This window comes from Homalodisca vitripennis, chromosome 7 (assembly GCF_021130785.1).
Source record: "Homalodisca vitripennis isolate AUS2020 chromosome 7, UT_GWSS_2.1, whole genome shotgun sequence".
In the NCBI taxonomy this organism is placed as follows: Eukaryota; Metazoa; Arthropoda; class Insecta; order Hemiptera; family Cicadellidae; genus Homalodisca; species Homalodisca vitripennis.
This window is the reverse complement of record NC_060213.1, coordinates 127,317,624-127,341,861: the sequence shown is the minus strand read 5'-3', so window position 1 is coordinate 127,341,861 and position 24,238 is coordinate 127,317,624. Positions and strand designations below refer to the sequence as shown.

The 24,238-nt window shown below is 35.3% G+C and overlaps 1 protein-coding gene across 3 annotated transcripts in view; it reads right to left on the bottom strand.

Moving 5' to 3' along the window:
- Window positions 1-363: 363 nt before the first annotated feature.
- Window positions 364-24,238, bottom strand: part of LOC124366291 (selenocysteine lyase-like) — a 55,934-nt gene continuing 32,059 nt past the window's right edge. For all 3 annotated transcript variants that reach the window (XM_046822713.1, XM_046822714.1, XM_046822711.1), the window contains exons 5-8: window positions 21,977-22,109; window positions 16,679-16,906; window positions 7,443-7,608; window positions 364-1,115 (exon numbers count right to left, since the gene is read on the bottom strand). In XM_046822713.1, coding sequence (XP_046678669.1) covers window positions 970-1,115; window positions 7,443-7,608; window positions 16,679-16,906; window positions 21,977-22,109 — 673 coding nt within the window. In that variant the 3' untranslated portion in view covers window positions 364-969. The remainder of the gene's footprint in view (window positions 1,116-7,442; window positions 7,609-16,678; window positions 16,907-21,976; window positions 22,110-24,238) is intronic.

Sequence of the window (24,238 nt, the reverse complement as noted above, 5' to 3'; positions counted from 1 at the left end):
AAATTTAATTTCAATAAACATTGAATCACAAAAAGTACTTGCTCCGCCGGGACTCGAACCTGGATCTCTCACTTGTCGGATAAATGTGCTACCATTACGCCACAGAGCATTTTATATATATATATATATATATATATATATATATATATATATATATATATAAAATAAATGAACCTAAGATATTTTATGAATTTAATTTCCTTAGCAGTTATTAGTGCTAGCTTTAAGAATAAAACCATGAAATATCTCCTATACAATAAATTTTTCATTTGTCCACTTTTTTAGAAATAACTAGTAGAAAACATAATGTCTTACAGGCTAGATTCTAATTTACAGTGACCAGGAACAGAGATCTGAGCTGTAGACAATATATTGTAACTGTATTTGTATATTGGCTTCTGCTAACAGAGTAAACTAAACTTAAATAAAATAATAATAAATAAAACTATTTTAATTCGAAGTTTGTAACCTGTGTAACATCTGATATTCATGACCCGATTCACTAGTGAGACATAGTTAATAGTTTTAATTAGGTAATTATTTATTACAAGACTATTTCCCACACTTGATTATTATTTTTGAGGGATGTTTTCTATTAATCATTTCCAGTTTTACACTTTATCTCCACCAGGATAGAATATAAATTTACCATTATAAGGCACTAGCTCTCCATGGTGTGAATAGAATTTAAAACATGTCTTAGGTCAACGTTAAAATCTTTTCCGTAGAAGTAGATCTTAGGAGAGAAGTGGGGAAGAACTTTGTGACTTTCTTCTTCAGTTCATCATCACAGCGATCAAGAGAAATGCTTGCTTCTTCTAATATCTTACCATAGGGCACCTTTCTCAGTAGTCACCAATACCAAGAGTTGCCATACTCTGCAATAAATGCTTGTCTCTTGACATAAAAATGAACAGATCTGGGCACTGTCTCATTATAGTCTAAAGTTTACTGTTAACATTATCCACCTTATGGAAGGTCAGAAGCAGACTTCAAGGCGAGAACTATATCATCCACTGCGATATCAATATCATCCCGAGAGGTCTCCCTGCCCACACTGAATCTAACTGTGGTTCTGGCAACATCCTTGGGTACACCAGATAGCAGCAACACCTCTGCAATCAACAGTCCAAAGCAGGGGAATCAGAAACAGACAGCAAGGCAAGAACTATATCATAGACTTTGATGTCAATTATCATCCCAAGTGGTCTCCCTTATCACGTCCACGTGCCTAACCATACATTGCCCTGTGGAGCACACGGTCAGTCCAGCTGCAGTCCTAGCAACGTCCTTGGGTACTCCAAACAGCAGCAGAATACCTGCAATCAGCAGGTTAAGGCAGGAGTCAGATGCAGAGCGGAAGGCTCAGACAATATTAGCCACTACGATGTCAATGTTATCCCGAATGGATTCCATGTTCATTCTATCATTTCTGCTGGCCACAACATTGGTTTAAATTGTAGAAAACTGTCTTAAATTTCTTTAAAATTTTAATTCAGTTTTCATAGAAACTAATGTAGTTATTTTTTTTAATCATCAAACATATTTCCATTTTTATAGTTTTGTCTTTTTAGGTTTCTATAGTATATTAATTAAATAAATAATATTATGTGGTGTAACAAGACAGTTGGTACCCTGTATGTCAGTACAATAATTTAGTTTTATGTTGTTTCACGTGTGGCAATATGTTTTGCAAGTTGTATGACGTAGAGGGTGAGCTGATTCTAATAAATGGCTCTGGTTGGTCGGCTGGCATCATACCACCTCACCTGATGCTCGTGTCCAATCCCACGCCTCAGCCCCTGCTACCTTTGTATTGCCCCAGTCCTCCCCAGACCATGAAAAGATGCGGTCGGTTCGGCCAGTGCGTTAACTTTCAAACATGTGTTTAATTTACCAGCCCGGTTACCTCTAGGCTATGATCCGACCACCACCGTAATGTCGAATCACGACATTACAAACTGGCGATGAGGCAGTTTAAAGAAACGCGCAGCAAGAAGACATTGATCATTCGGGAGTGCAAAGATGTCGGTGTAGACAGGTACACGGACGCTTCAGTGTAGTAAGGTACACAAGTGCGGTGTAGGAAGGTACACACAACAATTGATTCGCATCAATTTCAGTGCAAACATTAATGTCGGATTGTGTTAGTGAAATCGCGCCTCTTTTCATAGACAGTTTATTTAACGAAGATCCTGAGTTCAACATGGCGACCGGAATAATAGGCTCGTTGGGACCCTATGACAGTGCGGAGGAATCTTGGTCATCTTATGTCGAAAGGTTCGAACTTTTCATAGATTGCAATGACATTAAAGCTGAAAAGAAAGTGAGTACTTTGTTAACAGTCATAGGTGTTAAAACGTATAATTTGTTAAAGGATTTGTGTACGCCGAACAAGCCTAGTTCTAAGACATTCAAGGACATTGTGCAAATTCTACAAGATCATGTCAGTCCTAAACCGTCGTTCATTGCGGAACGGTACAAATTTAGTTTACGCAACCAACATGAACATGAAACAGTTGGTGAATACGTTGTGCAACTAAAAAAACTATCAACATACTGTGAATTTCAAGACAAGTTGCCGGACTATTTGCGAGATCGCCTGGTAAGCGGTCTGCGGAGTGATACTATCAAGAAACGCCTGATTGGAGAAATAGACTTAACCTTCGACAAAGCGATGCAGCTGGCCCTGTCCCTGGAGGCGGCGGAGCGGCAGACGACGTCCATGGCTTATACCAGCAACATGGCGGCAGGGATGAAGATGCAGCAGTTCAGACCATCTCCACATCAACATCAACATCAGAGGAAACGTTTCCAGCCTAGGAGGGAGGAGAATGTGTCAAGTGATAAAATGTGTTGGTGTTGTGGCAAAGGTGGCCACGTCACAAATGTGTGCAGGTATAGAAATTACAAATGTAATTTTTGTAGTAAGATGGGTCATCTGGAGAAAGTGTGTAAATCAAAATTAGGCCTAAATTCAGGTAAATCAACCACTTCAAATTTTAATAGTAATAAGAAGTTTCCCCAGCACAAAGGCAAAGGCAAAAAGCAGAATTTTCAATATAAGCAACATTATGTATCAGAAAGTACACCTAACCCTAGTCAAATTACTGCAAATGTAAACTATGCACAATGTAGGCCTAATGTAAATGATGAAGTTTATGATTTAAGTAACTTGTTTTCTATACAAGATAGGCCTAACGAGTTTGTAAGCCTAGGAAGATTAAATCATGTGAGAGTTGATCCGATCAAGGTTAACCTCAAATTGGAACATAGGTTAGTAGTTTTCGAGGTTGATAGCGGAGCTTGTGTCAGTGTTGTCTCTGAGAATTTTTATAAGGCTAATCTTAATCACATTCCGCTAAAGAGTACCAGTCTAATTTTAAGTTCCTACACGAGTGAGCAAATTCAACCCTTGGGTAAGTTATTAGTAAATGTTGAGTACAACAATGTTAATAAAGCTCTAGAACTCTATGTAATTGCAAAAGGTGCAAACCCGCTTATGGGGAGAGATTGGATCAGGGATTTACAAGTATCAGTAACCATACCTCTTAATGTAAACAGTCTAGTAGGACAGTATAAGGAAAACAATGTACATGTAAACAAACCACCTATCGATAGGCCCAGTTCCGACAATGATATTGTCATGAGTTTGTATCAAGAATTTCCAAATGTGTTTACTGAAAGCTTAGGTTGTTATACAGGAGACCCAGTTAAGCTTAATCTTAAACCAGAGGTAAAACCAAAGTATTTTAAACCAAGACCAATGCCGTTTTCACTAAAATGTAAAGTGGACAAGGAACTAGATAGGCTAGTTGAGAATGAAATTTTGACACCTGTAGACAGTAGTGAATGGGGTACACCTATTGTCCCTATCTTAAAAAAAATGGACAGTTACGCATATGTGGTGATTTTAAGGTATCTCTTAACCAATACTTGGAAATAGACAGATATCCAGTACCTAGAATAGAAGAGTTGTTCACCTCCTTACAGAAAGGAGTAACCTTTTCTAAATTAGATTTATCTAATGCTTATCAACAAGTCAGACTGGATGACAGTTCTAAGAGGTTATGTACCATCAGTACACACCGAGGTTTGTTTGTTTACAATCGTATTCCGTACGGAATATCTTCTGCACCTGGTATTTTTCAACGTATCATGGAACAGCTATTGGCAGGTATTGAAGGAATATCATGTTTTTTGGATGACATTCTGATAACTGGTAAAAATCAAGCTGAACACTTAGCCAGGTTAAGAGCTGTTTGTCAAAGGTTAAGTGAAAATGGTTTGACAGTGAGCAAAGATAAATGTCAATTTTTTTTGTCCATCAATTGAATATCTGGGTCATGTGTTGAGCAAGGAAGGTCTTAGCACCTCTCCAGCTAAAGTTGAAGCAGTCTCAAAGGCACCTGTGCCTACTAATGTCACTCAGCTCAAGGGATTTTTAGGATTAGTTAGTTATTACTCCAAGTTTGTGCCTAACCTGGCAACCCTGGCAACTCCAATGTATCAGTTACTAAGGAAAGACACACCCTTTGCATGGACGCAGCCTGTAAAAAATCTTTTGATGTAATTAAGCAAAAATTAATTTCAGCTCCTATATTAGCTCATTACAATCCTGATTTACCTTTAAAGTTGTACACAGACAGTAGTTCATATGGGTTGGGCTGTGTCCTAACTCAAATCCAAAGTGATAACAGTGAAAAACCTATTTGTTTTGCATCAAAGTCGTTAAACTCAGCAGAGCTCAAGTATTCTGTCATTGATAAGGAAGCACTCGCAATAGTGTTTGGAATTAAGAAGTTCAACCAATACTTGTTTTGCAGAAGGTTTACTCTCGTCACAGATCATAAGCCTTTGATATCAGTATTTGGTCCCAAGAAAGGATTACCAGCGTATGCAGCTAGTAGGCTACAACGCTATGCCTTGTTTTTATCTGCTTATGACTTTGATATTGAATACATCCGTTCCAAGGCTAACGGACATGCGGACGGTTTGTCAAGGTTACCTTTAAATGTAAATGACTTAAGACAAAACCTAGAGGAACCAGATCAAGTAAGCTACATAGGTACTTATTTACAATATATTGAGGAAAGTGAAATACCCCTTAACTTTAAAGATGTTAAGCGAGAAACCCGTTTAGATCCTGAATTAAGTAAGGTTTTAAATTATGTTTGTCATGGTTGGCCAGAGAAGGTAATTAGTGAACTTAGTGCTTATGCGCAAAGACAAAATGAGTTAACTATAGAACAAGAAATATTGATGTATGGTCATAGAGTTGTAGTACCGAAAGTGTTAAGAAAACAAATGTTGAATGAATTGCACACAGGTCATCTTGGTATTGTAAAGATGAAGTCCATAGCTCGTGGTTATATGTATTGGCCAGGAATAGATAAGGATATTGAGTGTCTAGCAAGCAGTTGTAAACCATGTCAAAGTGAAAGGCAAAATCCATCAAAAAGTGTATTGCATGTGTGGGAGTATCCCGAACATCCATGGCAACGGATCCATTTGGATTTTCTTGGTCCATTCAATTCTAAATTATATTTAGTAATAATTGATGCACACAGTAAATGGCTCGAAGTCGAGGAAGTCACTTCTACTTCCGCTAAACAAACAATAAACAAGTTGAGACCTATGTTTGCGAGGTACGGTTTACCTCAACTTATTGTATCAGATAATGGCCCACCTTTCATTTCATTTGAATTTAGCCAATTTCTGAAGTCAAATGGAATTCGGCATACTTTCACACCACCTTACCACCCAGCCAGTAATGGTCAAGCGGAAAATTCAGTTAAGACAGTAAAGAAAAGATTGAAATGTGCTTTACTTAGCAACGACAATTCTGAATTAGCTTTATGTAAATTTTTACTAGCTTACAGAAATTGTGTACATAGTACAACCAATGAGTCACCAGCAAAACTTATGTTTAATCGTAATTTACGAACAAGACTAGATTTAATCAAACCTAATTTACTTGAAATTGTACACCGTAACCAAGAAAAACAAATTGTAAATTTTGGTGGAAGCAAAACTCGTGAATTATTGGTAGGACAGCCAGTACTAATCAGAGATTTTAGAAGTAAGGGTAAATGGACGGAAGGTAGAATTCATAAAAAACTAAGTCCTGTATCTTATTTAGTCATACTAGATAATGGTATTATCTGGAAACGTCATATCAATCAATTGCTAGGAATGCAGACACAGTTAGATTTAAATGACAATGAATTAAATCCTAGAGATATATATTTGCCAAGTACAGTGACTAGTAAGAATCATCTTGAAGCTGGTAGTCGACAGTCTATGTCACCCCCTGCGTTATTTTCGCCCAGACCAGGTAGTAGTTCCGAAATAGCTGGCACCCCTCCATCGAGTCGGAGTGTGACCTTGTCACCCCCGCACCGCCTGAACTTGTCTCCAGCTGAGGTACTACCAGCTGATCGGTCACAACAAACCACACCTGTCATACGCCGCTATCCGGCTAGGCAGAGAAAACCCGTAAGCAAACTAAACTTATAATTATTCAAAAATGATTTTTATGATATTTATGTGAGTGTATATCTATTCTGATTTCTATGTATTCTTATCTTGATTAATTGATTGAAATGGGGTTTATTGAGGATACAATAATTATCCATGTTTTGATATTTTATTAGGTGTGCTATTAATACGTTATGTACTTGATTTCATTATCCGTATTCATTTCTACTTGTGTGTAAATTGTGTTTCATGACTTATCATATTTCTTTTATTACTTGTATTCATGTTGTATTATCTTTCAACTTTTAGGGGGGAAGAGTTATAGTATATTAATTAAATAAATAATATTATGTGGTGTAACAAGACAGTTGGTACCCTGTATGTCAGTACAATAATTTAGTTTTATGTGGTTTCACGTGTGGCAATATGTTTTGCAAGTTGTATGACGTAGAGGGTGAGCTGATTCTAATAAATGGCTCTGGTTGGTCGGCTGGCATCATACCACCTCACCTGATGCTCGTGTCCAATCCCACGCCTCAGCCCCTGCTACCTTTTTATTGCCCCAGTCCTCCCCAGACCATGAAAAGATGCGGTCGGTTCGGCCAGTGCGTTAACTTTCAAACATGTGTTTAATTTACCAGCCCGGTTACCTCTAGGCTATGATCCGACCACCACCGTAATGTCGAATCACGACATTACAGTTTCATGTCAACTAAATGGTAATGAACAAATTTTGCACAACTCAAAAACGATGTCTGGTCCTAAAGCGTTAAAAATTATTTAATTTAAGTACTAAACCAGTTAACAATTGTTTTGCAATGAAATGGTAGTTTCACAAAATAATGGTCAACCAAATTCTCTAAGGAATACTGGCAGATTTCCGTATTCTGCCTTCTACTAATCTGTTATTGTTTGTACACATCATAACTTAGTTTGATGACCGAGAGTGTAATACAGCCTACCAGAGAGTTGGGCCTGGTTGTGACACGCTGCTGTAGTGCTGGCAACGAAATGTGGACATTTGGCGAGCAGCTGATGTCCAGTCAGTGAACAGTCCGGCCAACCTGCACTCAACGTGTTGGGAAGTTGGGCAAACCTGTCGCAGTTGACCACACAATTTGTCTTCTCCTGGAACATACAAACGTATGCGGGGAGGAAAATTACAGCTGTAACTGTGGAACAAGCTTCTAATCAGCCTCTTGCTTCAGAAGCAGCTCATAATCTATCAGCATGTTATTCTAATGTTGATGTTGTAAATGCAACACATCCATAAATGTTCCAATCAGGACTCACAGCTTTCGGCTGTCCATTCTGCTAAATGCTACTTTTGTGGATAGAGTCGGCATCTGAGCATAACTATCCTGCTAAAGACGCTAAATGTAACATTTCTTCTAAATCGGGACATTACTCTAAGGTCTGTATGTTAAGACTAAAGAAAAACAACATTAAGACTTCTAATGCTGTTACAACTAGTTCAAAAAATGTTGTTGCTACTATTACATTAGCTTCTTCATGCTTAAAACATGCTGTTGTTAAAGTAACCATTGAAAAATACGAAGCGGATTCTTTAATAGATACTGGAAGCTCAGAGACTATGTTCGTTTGTTTCTCTGAGTAACTTTAGACTTTTCCCTGGATCTAGTAAGGTTTCAATGGCATCTGCTTTTCTTAGTTCTCAAATTGTTGGCTAAATAGATACTGTAAATGTAAAACTACTTGAGCATTCATACACAAGATCAAAAATTGCAGTATTAAAAGATCTTTGTGCTGAACTGAATTTTGGTGGAAGTAAATGTCCACTTATTGTCTGTTCTCTGCCTCATGCTGGAGTTGAACCTCCTCCTTTATTCAGTAACCTGATTGAAAATGTAAGACCGATTGCTACTAAGTCTCGTTAGACATTCAGTACATGATAACATATTCATTTGGAATGTAGTTCAAAAATTATTCGGATGGAGTAATAGAAGAAAGTCGATCACCATGGCAAGCTCAAATTCTTGTTACTACTAGACAAATGGTGATAAGAATATTCTCAAAGTATCAACCGCTTTACTCTCTTAGATGCTTATCCTCTACCTAGCATAGAGCAAGTTGTCACTAAATGTTGAAATATTCTGTTTTTAGCACCATCGATTTGTCTAGTGCTTATCATCAAATTCCCATACAAGATGACGAAAAGAAATACACTGCTTTCGAAGCTGGCGGAAGGCTTTATCAATTTACCAGAATTTTATTTGGGGTAACAAATGGTGTAGCTTATTTCCACAGGGTGATCGATGGCATTTTACAATCTGAAAATATAGATGGGACCTTTGCATATTTGGATGGCATTACAGTGTTTGGCAAGGATTAACATGGACATGATATTAACCCAAAAAACTCCCTTGGGACTGTCAAAAAATTTTAACTTAACATAAATGGTAAGAAACGCAGCTATTCTCTCCAGTCAGTAAAACTATCAGGTTATGAGATAACAGAACTATTAGACCTGATAAGGACAGACATAAACCACTAGAAAGTCTACCACTGCCCATAGACACAGCTTCGTTAAGAAGAACTATTGGTATGATATCGCATTACTCCAAGTGGATATCACACTATTCAGACTAAGTTCGAAGTTTAATACAAACTAAAACATTTCCAGTTTCATCTCAGGCTGCCTCAGATTACGAAAACTTGAAACAAGAAATCAGCAGTTTCTGCTACAGATAAAAATATTTTGTTTGACGTTAAAACGGATGAATCTGAGCATTCCATTGCTAGCAGCCTCTCACAGAATGGACGTCCAGTAGCATTTTTCTCAAGAACCTTGACGTCAAGTGAAAAAAGACACTGCAGTAGAAAAAGAAGACAAAGTAATTCATACGCTCCGTCACAAAACATTTATTCCCCTCAACCAACTAAACAAATTCCGAATACCCACCTTTAAGATGAACTACAAGAAATATATATCTTCCAAAATACCTAGAAGACTATTCCTTTTCAAGGAGGGGTGAATAATTAATTAATACTAACTATCATGTGTTTATTTCACATGTGAATATTGTTTTGTCAAAACTTACATTATTTTTCTTGCTTGTTCTACTATATTAATTTTCTATGGTTAGTTTTGAGATGATTATAGGCCTTTATTCTTACTTTATTAACTGGGTTTTATATTTCATTACACTTTCACCATTACATCTGATTATAATGTTGAATGCTGAGTTAGCTGAGTTAGACAAGAATCAAGAATCAAGAATTTTATTGTCGTTAAGCACATGGCAATAGACAAAGTCAAATAAAATACAGTTTCATCTAATACAATTTCTACAAAAAAAAATATATATATATACATGTGCAAAATAAATAAACAGTTAATAAACATTATTTATATTTTACATAAGGTCTAGAAATTTATTATATATTTAAGCATCTTCCTAAAGAATAAATATCTTGACTGTTTAATAAACATAGACATAAATATATATCTATATAAATAAATAAATAACACATAGACATTAAAATTACAAAATAAATTAAAAAACAAGATGACATTTAAAAATACAGTTAAAATCTTAAAGTACTAATATCACAGGCCAAAAAATCACTAACAGAGTAAAAGGCAATTTCTTTCAACCATTTTGACAGAATAAATTTAAATCTGCTAAGGTTTACAGACCATGCTTCTTTTGGTAACTTATTAAATAATTTTATTTTCATAAACACATGGCTTTTTTTTGATTTTTCTAGTTTTATAGAAATACAATCAAGTAAGTAATTTTGTCTAGTATTATAGGTGTGAACTTCATTTCTAAAATTATAATTATTTAAGTTTTCCTTAACACTAACTAAGCTAAAATATATGTACATACATGGAAGAGTCATTATCTGGAATTCTTTAAAATATGGAACACATGATTCTCTACCTGAGATATTTGCCATTATCCTAATAGCTTTTTTTTGCCATTTGAACACTTTTAGTGATTGTGAGCTGTTGCCCCAAAGTGTTATTCCATATAATAAATGGGAATTAAAGAAGGCATAGTAAGCAGCAACTAACATTGGGAAACTAACACAATTTTTTAGTTTTCTTAATAAATAAGTAACTCTAGATAGTTTTATACACAATTGATTTATTTGACATTCCCAGCTAAGCCTACTATCTAGATATAATCCTAATAGTTTAACGGGTTTAGTACCTTCATTTATAAGTTTATTCAATGAGAAAACAATATTTTCAGTTTTACTACTGTTTACAAGTAGCCCGTTGACTTTGAACCATTCCTGAGCTGCTATCATTGAATTATTTTCTTCTAACAATAACCCATTCAAATCTTTACTTTGATTCAGAAGAGTGGTGTCATCGGCATATAGTACTGCTTTACATGGCACATTGAATGAAAAATCATTCACAGCAACTATAAATAGAAAAGGACCCAGAACAGATCCTTGCGGTACCCCAACTTGAATTGTTTTAAAATCAGATAGTTCCAAGCCTGTTACAACCATTTGTTTTCTATTACTTAAGTAAGAGGAAATTAACTGTAGTTCAGAATCTCTAACTCCATAGCTATTGAATTTACTTACAATCAGTTCATGAGAGATGGAGTCAAATGCTTTTGTGAGATCTATTAAAGTTGCAGACGACAAAAATTTATTTTCAAAATTCTCTAAAACGTTTTTTACTATTGCTTCTATGGCTTTGGTTGTGTTTAAGTTTGGAAGAAACCCAAATTGATCTTTACATAATAAATTATTATTGTAAAAATATAAACTTAGTTGGTCCTTTACACAACTTTCAAAAACCTTACTAAATATAGGTACCAAAGAGATTGGCCGATAACTGGAAGGATGTGATTTCTCACCCTTTTTATAAATTGGAATGACTTTGGTCACTTTTAATGCTTCAGGAAAGACACCATCTTCCAACATCATATTGAACAAAAAAGTTAATGGGTCTACAAGTACATCGATTATTTCTTTTAAAAGTTTGTTAGAGAACCCATAATAATCTTCACTTTGGGACGAACTTAACTTTGAGACACACTTTAACACCTTAGTGTTATCAATGCTTTGCCACTTAAAACAACTGACCCCACCGTTACAACTTAAAATATAATCATCAACAAACTCAATTGCTAAAACATTATTTGTTGGTGTAAGTGAAACAGAGCTTATAAAATAGTCATTAAAATCATTAGTATTAACAGGTACTTCTTGACTAACTTTAGAACGGTTGGTCTCAAGCTTTATAATATTCCAAGCAGCTTTACATTTATTCTTAGAATTCTTTATATATTCGTCATTCGCAGATATTTTGCCTTCTAAAATTTTAGCCTTATATAATTTTTTTGCTTCATTATAAACGTTTTTATGCAGTTGTTCACTTTCTCCCCCTACCGATAACTTATATCTATCATATAAGGTAACAATAAAATCTCTAAATTTTTTTAACTCTGGTGTGAACCATGTGATTTTTGGCCTTTTAAATTTACTTTTTTTTATTTTTTTAGTTTTACAGCATTCTTCAAGAGAAGTTGTCAAAATAAATAAGAAGTAGTCAAAAGCTTGGTTAACATTGGTGCACTTCGTAAGTTGTGACCAGTTAAATTGTGACAGTTGTTCCTTAAACTTTAAGACTGAATTAGCAGAAAGCATTCTTTTTAACAAAAATGAAACTTTTTCACTATTGTTGTCAACTATGATCAAGTCAAAAAACACTGCAGATACACCAGCATGGTCAGACAAATTAGGATCTAACACTTGACATTGTACTATGTTTGACTCATTAAGGTTTGTTATTATATTATCCAAGCAGGCTTCTTGTCTAGTGTTTTGCTCATTTAAACAGTATAAATTCAAAGAGCGAAGTATGTTCAGAAAACAATTACATTCATTAGATTTATTGTTAATATTTATATTAAAGTCACCAGTTAAAATAAGTTTTAAATTTGCAAATTTTTCATTTAAAAATTCTACGATAAACTCTAAACTATGGAAAAATTGGTTGGTATCAGAATTTGGAGTACGGTAAACAGTTACAACAATGACATTAATCTTTGACAAGATTATAGCAGCTGCCTCAAAGGAGTAATCAACACAAAACTTGTCAATATCTAACAATTTAAAGTCAATACAATTCTTTACAAAAATTGAGCTTCCACCTCTTTTTAATGGTGGGTTTCTACAAAAAATGCTGGCTAAGGTATAACCAGTTGGTATATACAGTGTTGATTCTTCTTTATCCAGCCAATGTTCATTAATTGTCAAAATATCAAAACAATATTTGTCTAACCATAATTCTAGAGCCTCTAATTTATTTCTAATAGATTGCACATTCAAATGGTATACACTTAAGTCCCTGGAGCAATACTGGGGTAGGCCTACCGGTTGTGGGTTGGTGTCTGGAGCGGAGAGTTTCCCGATGACGTTGTACTGTCCTCGGTAGTTGGAGTGCTGATCTCCGTCGTCATCATGGCGTCAGCTACTGATTCCTCTGAGCCGGTCCTAAGAGTTGGTGAAACATTATAAGTCTCTTGCTCCTGTTTGCTGTCCAGGACTCTGGCTATCTGATGTGCTAGCCACATCTTCCCTCTTCTGTTGAGATGCATACCATGACAGGTGTGCAAGTGTCTTTCAGCTCTACTAACCTCCACCAAACTCACGTCTCTGAATTTATTACACATTTCTTTAAGGGCACAGTTAGTCTTTTTCACCTCTTGATTAACACAGGACCATTCCACCAAGTCATACCTCCTTGGTATATCTACTACAACGATTTTGGAAACAGTACTTGTTATTTTATTTAGCACCAACTCAATGTTTTTTATTGCATCTTGAGCATTATTTATTGCCACGTCATTGGTCCCACAAAGAATCACTAGTCCATCCTCTTCTCCCAATTTTTCCTCCTCGATGTTGTGGTTGTCCAAAACTTGACCTGTACGACCACCTGGTCGAACAAAACCCACAGCTTCATATGTGTGTTGAGTTTGGTTTAGATTCCAAGCTAGGTCTCTTCCATGACTATCGGCACAAATGAGGAGCTTCTTCTTCTCTCTTGAAGACGTTTGTACTGGCTGTTCCTTTGGCCCATTTTCTTCTTCTTCTTCCTCCACCGACAGCACCTCATATTGATTTTTGGAAATAAAATTTAAATCTTTATTCTGAAAAATGATATTTGTTGCATGTTTTTGTTTTCTATTTTTTACAACTGTATATGGAAGTTCTTTATTTTTTTCTGAGTCCAAACGATTATTTTTATTCATAATACTGCTGACAGGGGTCGATAGTTTTGCAGGAAGACTCCTTCTTGGACCAGTTGCCTTGTATTTATTCAGGCACTTGCATTCAGACTTATTTTCAGAAATTTCCTTAACTTTCCTTTCCAGTAACTCAATACTTTCCTCTTTTTTAAGGACTAGAGTTTCAAGATTTAAGGTATAAGTACTTAAATTTTTTATCTCATCATTAGCTTTAGCAAGGTCCTCTGACAGATTTTTAATAATAAGTTCCTGGGATTCAAGTTCTTCTTTTAGTTCCACATACAAAACCCTATCCTCCACTTCAATTTCTTCATCAATGTCTGCCAACTCACAGTTTGAGCATAACCATTTTTTAATAATTGATTTTTTAATTCTTTCATAGTCCTCTTTACTTAAATCAGTGCATTTTAAATGCAACCATTGATTGCAGCTGCCTTTGCATAGCACTGCCTTGCTACACTTACTTACATTAGCAAGACATTTACCACAAGGATACTTGTTTGTTTTATTTTTCATGTTGTATAAAATAAATATATATTTTTTAATTATTATTATTTTGTATTATTAATGTTGGAAAATGTAAAATAATTTGTTTACAGTTCAATCCTGAAATATATATAATAAAATCAACCAGCAAAAATATGAATGCAAATTGTTGGATTTGAACCGTGGATCCTCGACTTTCTAGGTCAGCACTTGGACCACTGAGCTACAACTGAATGATACTGGACAATGACAAGTTCAGACACTAATACCAAACTACACACCAGCAAGCAGTTCAAAACAAGTTATCCTCCTACAATCTTGAACAGGAAAACTGACAGTCAAATTACTGACAGTAGGACTTTTAAAAGTTTCAAATATTTGATTGTTTTTAAATGTAGCCTTTTAAAGCAATGTTTATAGTTTTGCTCAAATAGAATTTATTTTCACAGTAAAAAAGTTAAAACTTCACTTTAATCACTTCCACTATCAAGTTTAAGGTTAACATGAAGGCTCATCTTAGTATTAAGATTTTTGTTAATAAACACTAAATTCAAATGAAACCTATTATTTAATTAAAAAATAGTCACTTTTAACTATCACATAGATCACAGTTGCTATGTTAAAAAACTTGCAATTAATTTATACTACAACTTTAAGTACCAAGCACATGCACAGTTGAACAGTTGGGAAAGACATCTAGAATAAATGGGTCTATATTCTGGGTAAGTCACAAGATGACATACCCGACATTCCTAACATCTCTACTGACCAACAAGCAAGACTGCTAGGATTAACAATTGATGCAGATCTCTCATGGACTAGTCATGTGGATTTACTGAGTAAAAAGCTAAGCTCAGGAATTTATGTTATTCGAAGAGTGAAGTGGATAGGAGGTTTTGCTGCAGCTAAAGCAGCATACCACGCTCTAGTAGAATCCCACATCCGCTATGGGATAACTCTGTGGGGAGGGACATCTGAACAGAATCTAAACAGAATTCTTGTCCTCCAGAAAAAAGCAGTAAGGGCACTAGCTGACTTAAGCCCAACAGAGAGCTGCAGAGAAGCCTATAAATCGTTGAAGATCCTAACGGTCACAGCCATGTACATACATGCAGTGGTTGTGCATGGGGACCAACTGGGACTCCCTAGGGGTAAGGATATACACTCCTACAACACAAGAAGAGCTTTGGACTACCACCTTCCCTTGCACCATACCACCAAGTACACAAAAAAGCCATCTTATGCGGGGCAGAGATTTTACAACTCGATGCCAGATTTCTTGAAACGCCTAAGAGGGAAAGATCTTCGCAGACAACTACAAAGCTGGCTGATAGAGCAACCAATATATACAACTCAAGAATTTTTTGATTTGATTTGATCTGTAAAGCAAGAAACCTCAAGATCATAAACTTTGTAAAATTGACGCCATTACATTTCCTTGTGATTTTGTAAATAAAGAGATTCTGATTTCTGATTTCTGAGCTCTATTTCACCTTCCGATCAGTGCAATGCCTACAATCTGACACTGTCACAAATCCAAAACAGTTGGTTATGATGGCATTCAAACCGGACTCTTTGCATCCTGTCAACATCAGAGACCCTTGAGTATAATAGACCCCTGTCTGGTTATTCTCAGTGTCTCATCAGGTGCACAATCCTGAACCAACACGTGGGGTTTCATATAACTTAGCAAGTAGATCAGTTCCCAAGTGACAACAAACACTAACAACATTGGAGAAAAACTGAGGGGAACGTATGAGCAAAGCGGATGCTCAATGGAACATCAAGGAACATTGCAGCAGATGCCCTTAGAGTGAGTAGAACGAAGACCCGTAAGATGACTGGTTTTATTACATGTCATTAGATATTCTGAAGCCACCTGAACAAAATAGGTATTCCGGTTCAGGAAACACTGTGCTGGTAATGTGGCGAGGCTGATGAAACAGCCGAACACGTCGTATTTGCATGCCCGGCATTACAGAGCAAACGCTCAAGGTCCCTAGGTTTTCTTAGGCATACGGAAGAGGGGCTGGAACAGGTAAGCATTGTTCAGAAAATCTTGTGGTATTGTAAAGGCCTGAGATTTTACACAGCTTAAACCTGGAAGAGGTTCACAATAAGCCGGATGGCTGAGAGGCAACTACCAGGCCAAGGAAAACTGGCCCTCTGTTAAAAAAAAGGTGCACAATTGAATGCACTTCAGATCCCAGGAGTCAAGTCTGTGACAGTGTCAGATTTCAGGTGTTGCACCGAACGGAAGATGAAATTGAGGTAGACTCAACATTCACACCTGATTACGTTACAATTAAATTCAAAAGTAAAGTCAGACCTGAATCTATTAAGGATGGAGAACTATACCTACTTGAAGCCAAAATAAAATGAACTCTAGGAGAACTGAGAGGAATACAGAACAGAAGGAGGAGAGAGGGCCTTGACAGGTCTACCAACTTAACGTCACAACTAACCATTAGCTGGCTCCGTAAGTAGTCCCGCATATGCTTCATGTGTGAGATGTAGGTGTGCAAATTGTCAGAGACTAGGAGAGCCGCGGCACCCAGCCCGGCAATCATGGGAGTGTTCTCCGTTCCTGGTCGCAGTCCGCCCTCCTGTCCCCCGCCTCTCACTACGGGGGTGACCACCCTTTCCGGCAGCACTCTTCGTACATAAAGAGCTCCGATCCGGGGGCCGTAGAACTGCCAACACACATATTACAAATCTTGTACACGAATTTAAATTTTAATTCAAATACCAACACCTTGTATTATCCAAATTACTAAATACAAGAGTACTAATATATAAAAGAGAATATTATTAATTTTCAGAGTTTATACTAATCTATTGATCCCAATAGGGGCATTTATTATTTTAAAACTAATATATGTTCAAGGAAATTTCAAAATTAAATCAAAACTAGCAGTTGCCCACGGCTTTGCACGTAATTTCCTGTTGAAAAACAGTACACTATATTCACAAATTCTTTTTCTATCACATTCTAAACATTCCTGAGATAATTTATAGTTGTTCCTTTGTGAGCATCTTGGGTGCATTACGAAGGTATGTAACCTCTATCTTTTGTGGTTTTTGGTGCGTGTTGATAAGTTATTCAGTACAATTAATTTATATGGATGAATCTCGATAAACTAATTAGGTTATAAAGAATCAAATTCTGTCTGTTAAAACTAATTTTCTGTCTAAGATATTTCTAGTGTTATTTTGGAGTTTGCCTTATGCTCCAATCAAGAAAATGTTTCAACGAAAACCAATTTCGGTCATAAAGCGTCTTCTTTCAGCTCTTTTCATTTACCTTTGATCTAACCAAATTCGATTACCTTATGTGCAAACATTCACGGATTTGTACAATGAGGTGGTTTTTATAACAGCGTTTAATAATATTTTTATTGCATTAGACAGTTTATTGATCATTAGTGCAATCTAAATTTAAAATTAGGCAATAACTTCTTCTATGCAATCTGCATTACACTACTGATCAAACACTTTACAATCATAATTTTCTAAATTTTAATAATGTAAACAAATGTTTCTGCCTGTTTGATGAAATTCAGCTGAAAGTGTTAACAGCTGTTAAGTACAGTTCACTTTGTATTACATGTTGTAGCGCAGTCTGCCGGATCCAATGTAAAACATTCCAAAACCAACAACAGTTTATAAATAAAAAAAATAATTAAATAATTTAAATTGGACCGAATTGTGAATCTAAACCATTTTCAAATCCCCTTCAACTCACACAAAACATTTCATCAAAATCGGTCCAGTCCTTTAGGGAGTTCAGTGACATACGCACACAAGAAATATATATATATATACAGGGTGATTCATGAAGTTCTCCCCCCACTTCTACAGCACATTGTACTAGTAAAAATAATGAAAAAATGTTATATAAACATAGGTCCGAAAACGCTTCGTTAGCGAGTTACAGCTAGCGAAAGATTTCGCCTGAATTCCTGGGTAAAGAGTAAAATAAAGCCATACTGAACTTTTGGAAAGGTTAATTAAGTAAGAAATATCGTGGATTCTTATGTATTTTTACCTGATAAAGCTAATAAAATAGGTTTCAGAACTGTACCTGTAGTAGTTTTTGAGGGATTCAGGGTTAAATGCAAAAAATTGGGGCACGAAACAATGTTTTTTTAAGTTTGATGTACAATAACTTTGTTAAATTGGTAATAAATACATAAAATCAACAAACATTAATTGTAGAGAATTTAATTCTGAGAAAATTGATATAATCAAAGTCTAAAATAAAACAGAAATAAGTACCAAAAAATCGATTTTATTCAGTATAATACATTACTAGTTTTAAGCAAAATTAATCAGGTTGGGCCAACTGTACGCACCTTTTTATAATAGATGTTCGAAAATGAGGCCATCATTATCAATACATTTTGCAGCACGTTTGTGTATTGCTTTTGTTGCTTTTCTTAATTTTTCAGGACTTCCCTGTATCTGCACAGCCGAATCCATAATACGGGCAATTAATTCATTACGAGAATTCACTTTTGTCTTGTATACAATGTCTTTCATCCATCCCCAGATGCAATAATCCAATGGAGATAGATCTGGTGATCTTGGTGGCCAACGGTGAGGCCCTCCACGACCAATCCAGTGTCCAGGAAATTGATGATTTAAGTAAGCAGAAACGGCACGTGAAAAGTGGGGAGGTGCTCCGTCATGCTGGAAGTACAAATTTTGTCTGAGATGTAAAGGAACATTCTCTAACAGCTGCGGCAACTCTTCTTGAAGGCAATGCAAATAGAACTCAGCATTTAGGCGTCCAGGTAATATGAAAGGTCCAATCAGCCGATTGTGCAAAAGGCCACACCAGACATTGACGCTAAATCGGTGTTGAAAGTTCTGTTCCACTACCTCATGTGGATTTTCTTCTGCCCATGAGTGTTCATTATGCAAGTTATTGACACCATCCCGAGTGAATTGTGCCTCATCCGTAAACAAAATACGCTTGAAGAGTTGATTATTAATATTCAAAAAGTTGCAAAACTCCAAGCGAAGCGGACCATCCCCTAGCTGTAGATGTTGAACCTTTTGTTTATGAAACGGATCAAATTTGTTTCGATTAAGTGACCTCCACACCGTTGACTGCGAAACTCCTATCCGCCTAGAAATACGTCGTGTACTTACACCTGGACTGCGATGAACAGCATTAATAACAATATCATCATCAAGTTAGACAGCTCGTTCATAATTGGTTCTAGTACTTGGTAGTGATCCTGTTTCCCGAAGAGTACGAAAAGTTCCTGAAATTGTTTTGGTATCTGGAATCCTCCTATTAGGGTAACGTAGTTCATATTCTTCTACAGCAGCTCTAGCATTACCATTACAGTAACCCAAAATAAAAACCATATCAGCGTATTCCTCTGATGTAAATAAATAAGGCATTTTTTCGCTGAATAAACAATCGAATTATAACTCACAGAAAAATTGCATTTAATAACACGATTCACAGAACCCGATCTCCTGCTGTAGCTTGCAAAACACCACTAATACACAGTTCTAACGTAACAGTACAGAATACCATTGTTGATCAGCTGTTATTCGTGCGTTACCAACTTAGAAATTAATAAAACAAAAAACTGCATTTCGATGATTAGTAAACAATAATGGGAAAATGTTTGCTTCATTTATTTTCGAACATTTGATGTAAATATTTATTTAAAAAAAATACAACGTAATAAAAAATGATATTTTTATTTACAAACAAATTTATTTAACAGTTAATCTTGTTTTCTCAATTTATCTCATCATTAAGGAACAAACATTTTGTTTTTGTTTTATTTTAACTAAATACCGTACGGTATTTCTTTACAGCTAGTAATGTATTATACTGAATAAAATCGATTTTTTGGTACTTATTTCTGTTTTATTTTAGACTTTGATTATATCAATTTTCTCAGAATTAAATTCTCTACAATTAATGTTTGTTGATTTTATGTATTTATTACCAATTTAACAAAGTTATTGTACATCAAACTTAAAAAAACATTGTTTCGTGCCCCAATTTTTTGCATTTAACCCTGAATCCCTCAAAAACTACTACAGGTACAGTTCTGAAACCTATTTTATTAGCTTTATCAGATAAAAATACATAAGAATCCACGATATTTCTTACTTAATTAACCTTTCCAAAAGTTCAGTATGGCTTTATTTTACTCTTTACCCAGGAATTCAGGCGAAATCTTTCGCTAGCTGTATCTCGGTAACGAAGCGTTTTCGGACCTATGTTTATATAACGTTTTTTCATTATTTTTACTAGTAAAATGTGCTGTAGAAGTGGGGGGAGAACTTCATGAATCACCCTGTATATATAAGGATTGTTAAGGATGTTAACTCATTATCAAATAACGTAAAAACAAAACAAAATACATAAGACAAACTGTTTTGGTTGGAGGGCATTGAACACTGGTTATTATTAATGCCTGCCAAACTATTGACAGAAATAATATGTGTACTCATGGGAACAATTCATGTAGAAATCTGTTTTTTAATATGCCAGTAAAGTAGTTTAACAACAACTTTACTGTACAGTAAATGTGATCTTACAGATGAGGAAAAGTGGTGTACATCTTGTAACTGTTATCTTGCCAACAGTACTCTAAAAACTTAGCAAAAATTTGTGGGTTTCTGTAAATTTAAACTGCTGTAACTTTGATCAGTATTAGGGTATCACTATGATCTAAAATGTTTTACTGGGATTTACGAGGGATATCCAGAAAATAAGTTTACCAAGGCTCTCACGACCGGGAGAAGTTTTTTCCAACGTGTTAAGGTTTGTAATGAGGTAAAAACTGTGTATGGTGATAAAGCTATGAATTGTATGAGTGTTTTAAGTGGTGTCTTGAGTTTTAAGCGGTTGTACGTCTGCACTCCATAGCAATTGCAGACTGACTGTAAATGAGCTTTATGTAATATTTCCGCAAATCTCCAGATCTCTGCTAGATGATACCGTTACAGAAATCCTCGCCTGTGCATCTAGCCATAAAACATGTTTATTTTCAACAAGATGGAGCTCCTCCACATTATGCTCTTCTTGTGCGACAACGGCTAGATGCACACTACCCGGCATCATTGCTCACTCACTGCTAGTCATTGTTGCTACTGGATCGGTAGCAGAAGAACAATTTAGTGGCCGGCAAGATCTCCAGACTTAAGACCCTTAGACTTTTTTTGTGGGATCACTTGAAATCAGTAGTTTTTAAAACACATCCCACTGGTGTCAAAGACTTGAAAACCATGATCACTGCTGAGTGCAGACACTTAATTAGAGAAACTTTTAAAAAGGTTAGGCAAGAATTAAAAAATATGTTATTTTTTTGCTTGAACAACAATGGTTACCAATTTTAATATTCAATTTGAAGTTTAAAAAGATTTTACAACAGTATTCAATGAGTAATTTTATTGTTATTAGCAGTAGTACAGTAGTTTGTAGACTAATTATTGTTGTGTAAGAAATTACATTATTGGCTGCTAAAAATAAACGGCTTGGCCGATTAAATTTTTTTATACAGCATTTTGTATGAGCTTCAATTTGAGGTGTCACAAGGTATTAGTTGCCATTTGAAAATTTTGACTGTGGATATGGGGGTCATGGGGGTGAACACCCCCATTTTGAAAATTTTTTTTGTTACTCTATTAATTAATACTATACACTCCCGTTTACAGAATTTTGACACTTGAGCTATAAGTCTTTTAATATTGTTCGTTTGAAGTTTTCTACATATTTCGCTTACTTTGTGGCCGACAATGCTGAGGTAGTCGACTCCCAACTCTTGTACATTAACTTCCATCTTGCCGATGGCCTGAGCAGCGTCTGTATGAAGCCACACGCGATGTTTCCGTTCCTTATTCAAGACTTTTAACCAGCTGCAACATGTCATTGCCATAGTGACTGTTAACACTTATCTAATTTATTTTATAGTCTTAAAATCATGTGTTGAACCACTTTGCCTACACAAATTAGCACATCTGAATGGTTCATTAACTCTGCTAAGATTATTTGCTGATTTATTGTTATTGGTTGGCTAAAAAGATCCTCATTTAGTGATGTGCTAAATATTCATAAACTTAATACTAAATACAGGGAGAGTAAAATCCACCAAAATTATATATTACATATGTAATTTATTCAATTATTACTGTTTTTATTGGCTTTTGGCTCATAAATATTGTCAGCCAACTGTTTTTGGGGATTTTCGCTAATTTTGTAATAATTAAGTAATTAATTTAGCAATAATAATAAAACAAAATTTAAAACAGTGCCATATATTTATGAAAAACAATAATGTAAATAATTTAGCAATAATAATAAACCAAAATTTAAAACAGTGCCATATATTTATGAAAAACAATAATGTAAATACAATGTATTTATTTGTTTGAGGTTTGTTATTGACACTGGGTGGTTTGAAAGGATAGTAAGATTTTCGGATAAATGCAATCATTATATGTTGAAAAAAGCGTATCACTACGTTTCGATGATTAAAATCTACCATCGTCTTCAAATGTCAAAAAACTTAATACAAAAAACTTGCACACATTTTCGATTTTCAATGTATTTTTCTGTATTAGGGGTTATATGACACCTGAAGAAGAAAAGGGTAAATATAAATCCTGGTAACTTTTTGTAACATATAACGATTGTAAATATCTGAAATTCTGTTATCAATTCGAAGTAATTATTTTCAACACAACAAAAATTATAATTATCTGCTGTACAAAGCACTACCATAACAAATAACATTCTAACAATTCCAAAAAGCAGTAAAACACCACTAAAACTGTTGGCACAAAGCATAAAGATTAGAATCAACTGCTAAAACAATATACAAGGTGTGCTCAGAAAGTAACAGGAATTTTTAAGTTTCGCGGATTTGGAGAGTCCGATTGGAAAGATTATTTTTATTATGTTGGTACTTATGCCCCTGGAGTATAATACAATTTCCAGCTGTATTGTTTACTGTTTCAGTAGTAGCAGTGATTTTTTTTTGTTAAAAAAGATCGAAGAATTTGTATCAAATTTTGTGTGGAAAATTAAATAAATTTTAAAAAAGTATGGGAAATGTTAACAAAGACATCTGGTGTGCTAAGAGTGAAACAAATGTTCACAAGTAAACGTTTCAAAAAGATGGCCATGAAGGAATTGAAGATGAAATGTTCCGGACGTCCCAGCACATCAACAACCGATGAAAATGTGAAAAAAGTGGAAGAAATGATTATACGCGGATGAACAACCGCCTTAGTACAATCAGAGAAGTCACTGATGATGTTGGCAAATCAATTGGCTCATGCTATTACATTTTTTCATATGTTTTAAGTATGAGACATGTGGTAGCAAAATTGTTCTAAAATTGTTAAATTTTGAACAAGAACAATGGTGAATGAAAGTTGCCCTGGAGTCACTAAATGAAGTCAACGACGATGCAGAATTACTGAAACATGTTAGATACATGGGTTCATAAGAATATGACACCAAAATTACGGCTGACTTATCCCAGTCGAGACATTCTTGATCGCCAAGACCGAAAAAGGTTTGACAAGTGAAGTTATTCACTGCGTTCTTCGATTTTAATGGCATAGCGCATCAGAATTCTTGCCACAAGATCAAACGGTCAATAAGGAGTATTACCTGCAAGTTCAAAGCCGTTTGCGTGAACCAATAAAATAAAACCCGGATTTTTGGCATAAGAATTCATGGCTTTTGCACCATGATAATGCACCTGCTCACACTGTATTGCACGTCCGTGAATTTTTAACCAAAAACAGTCTGTAACAATGCCCCAGTCTCCATATTCATTAGACATTGTGACGTTTTTATTTATAAAAATAAAGAAAGCCTTAAGAACCTATGTTTTACAAGCATAGATGACGTTGAAAGTGCATCACTGAAAGAGCTAACGGCTAATCCAATGATCGAGTTTAAGTAGTGTTTCGAGATTGGAAGAAGCACAGGCACAAGTGTATATTATCAAATAGAGACTATTTTGAAAGTGACA